Consider the following 11,031-nt stretch of genomic DNA (forward strand, 5'->3'; position numbering starts at 1 on the left):
CATTAACTAGTGTATGTTACGAGATGTGAGAGAGCTTGCCTGCCCTTGCCAGTCCCTGGGCACAAGGCTCTCAGTCTGCCATGCTTTGCAGACTCCTCCCATCTCTGTTCTCACTGCAGTCCTACATGATGCAGCAGAGGAGGCTGCTCCGTTCCTGCATTTAGCAGCCCTAAACTTGTAAGGTATTAAATCAGGCACACAGGATACTAAAGAGAACGTGTTCTCGATGATAAATGATCTCTGAAAGCAGGCTTTGATGGTGCATTCTGCCTACGCTTCATGCCACTGAATGCTTAATTGGAACAGCACACTCAAATTTGCAGTTTTATTTCTCCTGAACTTGATGGTAGTCCACAGTATGAATGTAATACTACAAATAGTAGAAGTTGTAGCAGCGATTTCCAGAGATGAACATATTTGGAGGGGAAGGGAAGCAGGGAGAAGCTAAAGGATCTGTAATTCTCCCCATTAGCATCATCTGGTGTAATACGCACTCCAGGCCATGTAATACTAGAACATTCTTGTGACTGCTTCCAGCACAGACAGCAGCTGCGTTTAGTCTCAGTTCAAAGGAGTGAGTCTGCATCTGTGTTCTTTGGGTAGCACGTACTGGCCAAAAGCCTTCTGGAAATAAGTGTGAAACCACCTTTGCTAGTAGGTGAGGGAGTGAGAGTAGCGAACGTTATATGATTTCAATTTCCTCCATAACTTGACAATATGACTTTTTTCTTTTTTAAAGATGAGAGTAAACCAGAATTAAAATAAATATGCAGAACCATTCAGCAATGATTCTTTTCCAAAGGTCTGAAGCAAAATTTCCACCGTGTAAAATCCCGTTACACTCGAGTGTCATTTACAGATTAGTTATGCCAAACATAATTTCGATTAGACCTTTAGGAGCAGTCATGGGTCACTGTAGTTCACATTTGGTAGTTCTGCTTTCAAAGCATTGCACTGTCAAGAATTCATTCATTCATTCAAAAGAAAAGGAAAATTAATTGAGTGCATTTCTTAATTGAGAAACACAGCCAAGAAATTGGCAACATTTTAGCCAATAATCTCAGAAAAACAAAACAAAACCACAAAAAATAATTCTGCAACAGGCACTTTAGTAACATTGAAATAGGATTTCTTCAGACATACTTCTCTAGAAACAGGAGAATGTTGTACTTCTTTTAGTCACAGCTGTTCAGTGTACCTTCCATCACAACTCAGTTTGATAGCTTCTTGCTTTCAGAGCTAACAGTTGTTCAGAAAACAAGGATTAATATGTTTGAGACTCAGATTGTTCATATGAGCAGAATTCATCTCGCATTTTTGTTTTCCCACATGAACATTTGTTTGTGACTTCTATGTCTGTTGTAGATTTAAAACATTGGCTTTGATACAAACTGTATTATTTATGACAGACTGGACAAGAGGCAAGTTGCTAGCATACTTACTGAGCTATTACTCAAAATGTTATAGAAATATCAACTGAAATGCCTTACCTCATAGTCAGATCAGTTTCAGATGGGGCATTTAATAATACCTGGGAAAAGCCAAGTTATAGGCTTATGTAAAACTTGTCAAGGGAGATGTTTTTATACATCAAGTTAAATTCAGAACCCTACTCCACCAGGAAATTAGGAAGTGTCAGTATCCACTTTCACCCTGCTTTATCTTCCCCTCAAAAGCTGGCATTTCAACATTTCCTACATAAAACCAACGCTAACCACTGCTATTCATCACTGAGAATCAGATTTCAGCAATAGATGCAAATTCTGCTGCAGTTCTATTGATGATTACACTAGTTAGCCAAGTTATTTGTATTTCTCAGCAGCTGTTACTCTCCTACTCTCAAAGATTCCAGAAGCTGCATTTGACTTTTTAAAGGTACATCCTGGAAAAGAACAGAGCACAAATTGCAAAGCTTTTAATCAGGAAACTTCAGGGTAGAGAATCGCGTTAATGCAATGATAGAGAATCTTTGTTTCCAGTCATCTCAATACTAAACTTTCAATTCCCATTGCTCCACTAACTTGAAAGGGCTTGTCGCTTCAAGTAAAGATATCCTGTTCTTTGCCACAGGCGTGGCAAGCTGGTCACACCACATCTTCTGTAATACATCAGCCAGGGAGGTCTGAGGGAGGGCACAGTGCTATAGCAGAGCTGTAACACAGGAACATCAGCCTAACAGAGGAGTTGGGAAAAAAATAATTAAAATCCCATCCTTTTTTTTTTTTTTTTTTTTAATAAAGTACACGTCTCAATGCAAAACACAAGTTTCTGGCAAATCACTTCTCAAATCTAGAGTGTTTTCTTGTCATTCCTACATGCATCTGCAAAGTAGGACTTGGGTGAATGAGCTGCTGTAAATGAGCACACAGCCTGTCTTTCCTACTATTTTCCCTTGTGGAAAGGGCAAAGAAATTTTGACTCCAGGATCACTCCAACTCGTGCAATGAGTAAGAGAGTCAACCAGGCATCAAAGATGACACAAACTTTACCCTTCAAATAAAACAGCGGTCTACCTTACCTTACTCCAGGATTAGATGTGTATTAACTGCTTACTTGACTCAGAATACTTCTTTGAATAAATTTTGGGGGTGAGTAGTTTACAGATTGATTTACATTTAGAGTTGTGCCAACGAAACAGTCTAGCTGTACTGAAATATGACCCAAAAAAAGCTCTTAAACTGAGCTCAATAAATTAGCCTGTTTTACAGCCAGACACATCTAGAGTCAATGATTTATAGTAAATTACTCACAGTTCCACAGTCAGGATTCCACTGAGGAAGGAACAAAACAATAGAAGAATCCTAAACAAGTAGCATCCAATTAAGAAATGAATACATAATACTTGTTGACCCGAAATAAACATTTCATTCATATTGATGTAGATACTTCATCTTGAGTGGAAATGGCTACAGACAGAGTCTTTTATTACACACAAGTCTGCTCACGCTCTTGCCGCAGTACCCAGTTTCTTTCCAGTACTGCATTAAGCAACATGTTGTTTGCTCTCCCTTCCTCTGCCCCAGGGGAGAGGATTGTGGAATGATTTGCTTTGATAATTTGGGTGCTTTTCTTTAATGTACATGTTGCAATGCATTTATGTCATAGAGGCTTGTTAAAGAAATCTTGTTTACATTCAGATGATGATCTTTGTGATATTCTTCAGCTCCGGAGGGAATTCATTCCATACTGGGCCCAGACTTTAAAAGCCTTTAACCTCCAAAGTGGAATACATTGATGCTAAAGAGTAAAGCCTTTTTTTTTTCTCTTGATTTTTGTCTTACTTATCTTGAGCGTTAGCCCATCTTCTGTAAGTGATATAATCCACTAATAAATAAATATACACATTTATATGTACATTTGAATGTATATCATGGATGGTGCATGCTCAAGATTTTTTACTCATGAAGGGTGTAACCAAAAAAGTTTGGATACCACTATCTAGATCATGGTTTCCTGATAATACCACATGCTAACAACACATTTCTGTCAGTGTTCTTCAAGACAATGCAATATGTAAAGTAGTTGTCAAGCATACTTCAAAGTAGCTCCGTTGTTGTGCAGAGCTTCTGTGATGTTCCCATGCTGCATGGATATCCCTTGTGCCAGGAATCACTGACAGACTGTTGTCCAACTTAGGAGTGGTAGGAATATGAGAAAAGGCAAGACAGGTATGTCAGCATGGGAGTCTCCCAGCCAGGACTGTAAAAATGAATTTTCTTCCTAGTAAGAATAGACATAACTTTCTCAAAGATCCTCCTGAAAACAACTGTTCCCCATAGCAACATAAGGTTGCAGTCTCAGGTGCATGGATTAATTGCCACCTGTCCACATCACCGAGAGGGGGGAAACAAGGTTTTAAGCAAGAATACTTTGGGCAGGCATCAGCAACTGCTATCAGCGGGATGTAAAAGAATGGGATATCAGCATTCAGAGCTGCTGATGCTTCTGGGACATGTTCCAGGTTCATGCTATAGCAAAAGCAACAGCCACAAATATATGGGCAATGCTTTGCCAGGCACTGAACAACGTACTCTAAGAAGGCTACAAATATCACTTACTATAGTTATAATTTGAATAGGAGAATGCAGTAGGCAAAAGGTCACCAGCTCTGATTTGTAGGAGCCCATGCAGCACTCTAGGTGGAGAGGAGCATGCTGGTATGGTTGAAGGCCTTTATGGGGTTGGGAAACACACCTTAGGAAGAAGGATGGCAGTAGGACAGTGCAAAGGCGGTCCTAAGTTTTGCTAAGGACAGCATTACCACCCTCTTGCACTAGCCTGCTTTGGGAAAAGAAGCAAGCGCTGGGTCAGCAAATGACTGGTGAGGAGGAAGGGGACTTAAGTGAGGACAGAGCTATGTGTCAGGGCCGTGGGCCCACTCCTGTCCTTCTGGGATTTGGCTTTCTGGGCTCTGGGCCAGCACTAGTGACAGTGCTGCTGGCCCTGAGGAAAGCTCTTCCCGAATCTTTGCCACGAGGCCTCAGCAGAGGTTGTCCTTCCTTCCCATGACAGCCTTTGAGTTGAGACACTTGCCTTTGTTCTTTGCTGGTGTTACACTGTGGCTGGGCTGCAGCCACGCCTCTGCATCACCTGCAAGACTGAGAAGAAAAGGTTTCCAAGACCATGTTTGGCATTAGCAGTGACCATAAATTTGCAATGGTAGGACTGCAGCATCCTATAATGAGTACATTACTAATCATGTTTGAGAGCGCTGACCCTGTTCCTTACTAACCTGGTATTAGCATCCTTGCTGGCAGATCTCACTCTGTTTAAGGAACTTTGTAATAAACTTGATTTTCTGAGTGATAAAAAATACCCTGTAAAAGCATTTCTAAGAACCACCTGAATTCCTTTCAGCAAATATAATTATGGCTGGTATGCAGGTCTGCAGTTAACAAAATGTGCCACAACAAACATGTTTACAAATGTGTTTCCCTAACTCCTCCTAACACAACGATTCACAACTGTCCTGCAAGGACTCTTTAATTAAGCAAAATTTCCAAATCTCATTCTTGTTTATTGCTGTGTGGACTAAATTCACACAGTTGAGATTCTGCAGTCCACGATCACTGCAATAAATACTCACTAATTAATATGAGGACAAATTAATTGAGACACACGTCTCAACTTTTTTTTTTATGATGTTTTATGAACTTTGATAACTTAAGATGAAGAAAGAGTATCACTGACCTGCTGGTAGATTTAGAAATAAGCTAAAGTGTATCAGGTTGCCTGGATAAACAAGAGATGGAAAGCAGATATTGTAACAAAGAGATGGCCAAATCGGATTACCTGAAGTCAGCAGTCAGAAAGTTAGGAGGAGGCTGCACCCTGACTGAACACGCCCTGATCAAAGCCACAGGGAAACCGCTGTTTAAACACCCAGAATAGGAGCTTTGTGCTCTCCTTGAGCGCATCTTTCACAGCTCATTCACTCTCTGATGAAGCACATCTGTCCGAGATACAGACTGTAAAATACCCGACTGCTAAGGAGAGCCATCAAAGAAAAAAAAGTTGTGAAATACCAAGAAGGCATTATTTTTTTTCAGTCAGGCACGTGGTGAGATCCCATGGCTTTAGGAGCTGACCAACACTTAGAGCAGAGGCCTAACCAAAGACAGAGAAAAAGGATCAGAAAGATCAGTGAGAAGGATGTTAGGCAAAAAAGGGATAGGTCACTTTAAATGAGAGCTGGAACTAAGAGGGAATTGAATGCATTTTTTAAGGCAAAACTAGACACAGCTATAGCCATAGGAATACAGGTAGTGGTACTGGAGGGGAAGGCTCTGTGGCAGCAAGGACAACATATAAAGACCGTGATGAGGACAGCTGCTTACAGCCAGGCAGACAAAACTCTCTTGAGAAGCTTCTGTGCAACTGGACCCATCAAGGTTGAAGAGTAAGAGGAGTCACATACATACACAGTGAGCATGAGAAGTGCAAACAGGGAAAGAACACTGCAACCAGCTCCATGCCAGCTTCTCTCCAGTGGTAAAAAAATCAACGTGATACCAAGCCCTCACGTGGACTGCCATTTGGCTGAGGAGTATACTGAATCTGGGGATGAAGTACTGGGAAAATGCTATGGATTTAATTCTGCAGGATTATAGTCATTGCTATTCGCCCCTTAGACAATTTTCACATTGTTTTGAAGAAAGCTTTAAAAGGGGTATAAATTACCTCTTTTTAACACTTTCAAATAGAAAGGCATAAATTACATCTTTGAGCACTTTCAAATTGTTTTACAATGCGGGAGCCGTACAAAAGTACTTAGCATAAAAGGAAGCTGAGCCAAGAATGTGTAACAGAAAAGGCATGAACGTGTTTGGAAGAGTTGTAATACCCACAACGCATGCAGGACTAAGTCATACACTGGCACTGAGTTTGCAGACAGGTGTGCCAGTTGTTGACATGATTATTCTGCCAGTTGTTTCCCACTCCTCTACTGATAGCTTCCACTGTTTCCACCCGCTCTGCTCTAATGGCAAAAGAAATTACGTGAGCACTGCTTCACGTGCTTCTGACAAGTCAGATGGATTAGTCAGTGAAAAAGGTTTAAACTAACCTGTTCATTTTGCCTGGAGCAAGTTAAAGAGCTCTTAAACAAACCCTTTAATCAGCAGCCATGGCAGCAGCAATCACAGCATCAAAGATGGAAAGTGGCAAAATCTTCAAATGGCACGGTTAGATCTGGAACACAATGTGTGAGAGTTCCTGTTATTGGGAATTACACTTTCCAAAGCTTTCTTTAATTGTGATCTGGAAGCAAGGACTGTGACATAACAGGTGTGCCTACATCAACTTATACCACAGTGGAAATTCCACACACACTCCTTCTTAGGACACCCAGGGCTGCCCAGACAGCTGAACTCGTGCTGCCAAACTCTATACAGGTATGTCTACTTTGGCTGCACCTGAAGTGCAGCACAGACATAACCTCAGGCTAGTGAAAGCATTGAGGTTTAAACCGACTGTTTTCAGCTAAAATCTGTTTTTCCAATTTTGACATATGTGCATTCACTTCTGCCACAGAAATAAGGCGCCAATTCAGACACACTCACTTTGTTGTGTGATCCCCACAGCAAATCATCTTATTCTCCAGAGTCAAGCTTTTACTTGAGAAACAGAAAAGCCTCTCCTATTAGCGAATTTCTAGCTTCAAAAATCCCTTAATATCCAGAAGCATTTGATCTGAAACTTTCACATGCCTGGGAATAGATATTTCCAATAACACAAAAAACATGTTAGTGGAACTCCAACCCTCTTTAAAAAGAAGATCTTCTTTATTTTATGAACATCCATTGCAGAAATATGCTCCTGGAATGGATAACATTCCCTTAGTCTTTGAAGATATCTTGGAAAAGCCAGTTTTGTCATGAAAGTATTTGTTAGGTCACAGCAGGAATTTGGAAACACAAATGTCTCCAGAAATAACATGCTGTTTGTATCAGAAGCATCTTGCTGAAAAAGCTATGATCAGAATACACTGGAAATGCAAGATGTCTCTCATAGCATAATCTGTTTCTCACTGAATTCTGTTGCCTCAGACTTCAAGTACTCTCCTCAGCTCCAACAAAAGGAAACTCTGGGTATGTGTAAAAAGCTCACTGCCCCCATAGCTTGCATACTGTCCCTCATCGATAGAATACTCTCCATCATGGATCACACAAGGTTGAGAATTCAGTCCTCAGGGTCACGCAATGGGTTTTATCATTTAAAAGCAAAAGATCCTATTCTTTTCATAGGAGCTTGCAAATTGTTCACTGAAGCCCTAATTCGGCAGAACATACAAAGGCACATTTAAATGCTTTAATGGAATTTTAATAGCATTGAATTAAATAGCATGGAATTGTAATAGTATTATGCATGGAATTTTTCAGCAATGATATTCATCCTCTAAGCAGTTTTATAAATAACTCTCTTCATGTACGTATATATAAGCACACAGAGTGATAAACAGGAGTTCATGCAATATGTGCTCCTTTTCATGGTACCCTGCTCAATTAATTGTCCTTAAACAAAACAATGCCAGCAACTGGCAACAGCACAGCTCAGGTGTGCATTATTCTAGATGCGGTGCAAAATGCCACACTGCAGCAGCACATGTAATGTGAAGCATCCATTATTTACTTATTCCACTCCCTCATGTGAGGCACGAGAGCTCTTCATTTACAGGAAGCTACATCACTTTATGAATTTTTGTCAATGAACCATGGGAGATTTGTAAGTCTTTCTGTAATAGAAGAGAAAGAAGCGGAAAGAACCAAGGGATTATCAGAGAAACAAGAAAGCTGAATGCTGTAACTGGAGAATTGGATTTCAGACTGAATAAAACAGCTATGCTATCTATAGGACCGGGGCAGTTAAGCAGTGAAGAGTTCTCTCTGGCACTATCTGGCAAAGCATGGAAAAGGAAAGAGATGTTCGTTAATAATAGAATCACAGAATGGCCTGGGTTCAAAAGGACCATAATGATCACCAAGTTTCAACCCCTCCACTACGTGCAGGATCACCAATCACCAGACCAGGCTGCCCAGAGCCCACATCCAGCCTGGCCTTGAATGCCTCCAGGGATGGGGCATCCACAACCACCTTGGGCAGTTGATGGTAATGTCTAAATATATGGACTTTGCTAACAAAAGCTACTGACTCTCACGAGATTGTAGGGGGAAAGTGCATGTTAAAAATGACCACCAACTGCACATCAGTGATTATTTCCAGCTATAAAACTCAGCGGTGTGTGGGTTTGACAGGGGAAGTGAAAAACTGCTGATGAAGAAACAACGAATTAATGTTACTATAAACACATTCTTGCCACAGCATGTCAAAATGATTTTTTCAAATGTTTAGTCCCAATATTAACATAGAATTTCATTTGCAACAAAGAAGTCTGAAAAGAAAAACTTCTGCAATGAAGATAAGAGGTTTTAATTTTTTTTGTGTTAAATGTTAAGAGAAAGTTAACAGGTGAAACCTATGTTCACAAAGACATTCAGTAGAAAGAATCAAATTCACCCATACAACCTAAATAGTGGTATCACATAGAGACACTATGGACCACTTAAATCAGCCACAGTAGTTTGACTAAGATCCCCATGCTGAGTGCATGGAACAGAGGTGGAATCTCTCGTATCGGGCTGACAAAGCAAGGAATTAGTGAGGTTATTTGGGAAGAGCTATGTCACTAAAGGTTTGCTGAGCAAACAGTCCGGGAGAGGCTGAGACGTTGCCCCTGAGCAACCCAATGTAACGGAGACCAGTCCCGCTTTGAAGTCCAGAGGTTCTTTCCAATCTAAATTATTTTATGATTCTCTATCAATTTTATTAGCAATTCTAGATTAGCCACTGCACTTAAATGCAGATTATCTTTGCACTCTACTGCAGAGACCTATGGCTCCTTATCCTGCAGTTCTTCACACATTTTCTAAGTACCCAAGTGCATCCCCAGACATGCTTTAAACATTCCCGGATGCAGGCTACGCTCCTGGCTGCAACAAGTCTCCTTCACTACATGTGGATCCCTGCGGGGATTCTTAATGTAAGCTCACTGCAACCCATTCTAGTTTCAACGTTTAGGAAGAAAGATTCAGTACGAAAGAATCTACGCCACCAAGCATTTAAGAGCAGTACAGTTTTCAAATGGTTGAGAAACTGCAGTGCAGACGAGTGCGAGGCAGCAGTCAGCTGACAAACGCTGACAGGCGAGGATCTTACACACCAGTGAACTGTACTACAGGAACTGCCGCTCCGCTTTGCGTTTCACAGAGGCTGCATCGTGGGAACCCTTTGCTTTGAGGGATCTGGATTTGAACCGCTATCTCCACCCCGTGCCCTGCTGAGGCACAGCAAATTTTGTAATGCTTCATCTCCCCATCTCCAAATCCTCACTGAAATCCAGAGCACTTTCGTTCCCCTCCTCCTGGAAATGTGACTCTGCCTCAGGCAGCTCTTTTAATCCATCAGAGATTCACCATCCACCCCTGGAATTTTAGAAAGATTTTCTTAATCCCAACCACGAGAAGATAAATTTTCACTAAGTACCTGGTAGCAATTACCAATTACTTGAGCAATTACTTTTCCCAAGGCGTTTTTGGGAAGGAGGAAAGCATTCTTCTGTGCAGCGTTCCGTACACCACTTACAGCACTCTTGCAAACTCTCCTCACACGTTTCTCTCCCAGTATCTGTCAGGACTCTGGAGAAAAAAAAAAAAAAAAAAAAGCGAACTCCTGGGAGCTGTGACACACAGAGAGTGCCGCTGCTATTCCTGACCGCGTGCGCCCGCAGTGCACGACACCCGCAGCCCCGTACTTGTGCCGGGACAGCCGCGGGGCCACCGCGTTCTGCGACAAACTACCGCCGTGCTTTCACCCTGCCCTGATCGTGGCCAGCTGGTTGGAATTCTGCTCCCTGAGCACGGCGAGAGAAAGCGCAAGGATGACCTCAGCGATCTCATCCACAACCGACCTCACCTGCTCGCGGCCAGAACGGACGGTTTTCTGAACAAACCGACCATCTGACGGCCACGTAAACGATGGCCCTAAAGGAGGGGCTCCCGAAGAGCGCAGCGGATCGCGGCCCCGCGCCCCCCGCCCGCCGGGCCGGCCTCGCTTCGCCCTTCCCGCCGAGAGCGGCCCCGGCGCCGCCGGTGGGGTCGGGACGCGCCGCACGTGCGCAGCCGCCGCACGCGCCGGGCTCGCGCCGCGTCTAACGGTCCCGCACGCGCCGCCGCTGCCACCACCGGCCGCTCCCTCGCGGCTCCCAGCAAGCTCGGCCGTACTGACAGCCGCCTTCGGCTCCGGGGCCGCCACGGAGAGCGGCACGGCCCCCCGCGCGTGCGCGGACGGAGGGGGACAGCGCGGCCCCTCGCAAGAAGGGCAGAAGAGAAGGGCAAGGGGGCGCGCGCCCCTCCGCTTGCCGCGCGGTGGGCGGGGCGGGGCGGGGCTCATGACGCGTCGTAGCCGTCGCGCCCGCCCCGCCGCCCCCCGCTTTCCCCCCCTCCCTCCTGCCCTGCCGGCCGCCCGCCCCCCGCT

At 43.5% G+C, this 11,031-nt stretch overlaps 1 protein-coding gene across 3 annotated transcripts; it reads right to left on the minus strand.

Annotated features, from left to right (window-relative positions):
- Window positions 1-311: 311 nt before the first annotated feature.
- On the minus strand, window positions 312-11,014 carry LOC104910382 (uncharacterized). Of its 3 annotated transcripts, XM_085221331.1 has the most exons (5): window positions 10,471-11,014; window positions 10,042-10,193; window positions 8,131-8,233; window positions 6,566-6,690; window positions 312-2,172 (listed from the first exon to the last, which is right to left on the minus strand). In XM_085221331.1, the coding sequence occupies exons 1-2, from the start codon at window positions 10,945-10,947 to the stop codon at window positions 10,161-10,163; spliced, it is 510 nt and encodes a 169-aa protein (XP_085077457.1). In that variant the 5' UTR covers window positions 10,948-11,014; the 3' UTR covers window positions 312-2,172; window positions 6,566-6,690; window positions 8,131-8,233; window positions 10,042-10,160. The 3 variants fall into 3 exon arrangements, with proteins under 3 accessions (XP_085077457.1, XP_085077456.1, XP_085077459.1); XM_085221330.1 differs by lacking the exon at window positions 8,131-8,233; XM_085221333.1 differs by lacking the exons at window positions 6,566-6,690; window positions 8,131-8,233.
- Window positions 11,015-11,031: the final 17 nt, after the last annotated feature.

This window comes from Meleagris gallopavo, chromosome 3 (assembly GCF_905368555.1).
Source record: "Meleagris gallopavo chromosome 3, MGAL_WU_HG_1.1, whole genome shotgun sequence".
NCBI classification, from domain to species: domain Eukaryota; kingdom Metazoa; phylum Chordata; class Aves; order Galliformes; family Phasianidae; genus Meleagris; species Meleagris gallopavo.

Excerpts from the sequence above, each read along its gene's own strand:
- LOC104910382 (XM_085221333.1), bottom strand. The coding sequence starts at position 10,947 with ATGAGCCCCGCCCCGCCCCGCCCACCGCGCGGCAAGCGGAGGGGCGCG. Across the intron at positions 10,194-10,470 it reads TCCGTTCTGGCCGCGAGCAG|AGTCCTGACAGATACTGGGA; the intron begins GTGAGGTCGGTT and ends TTTTTTCTCCAG.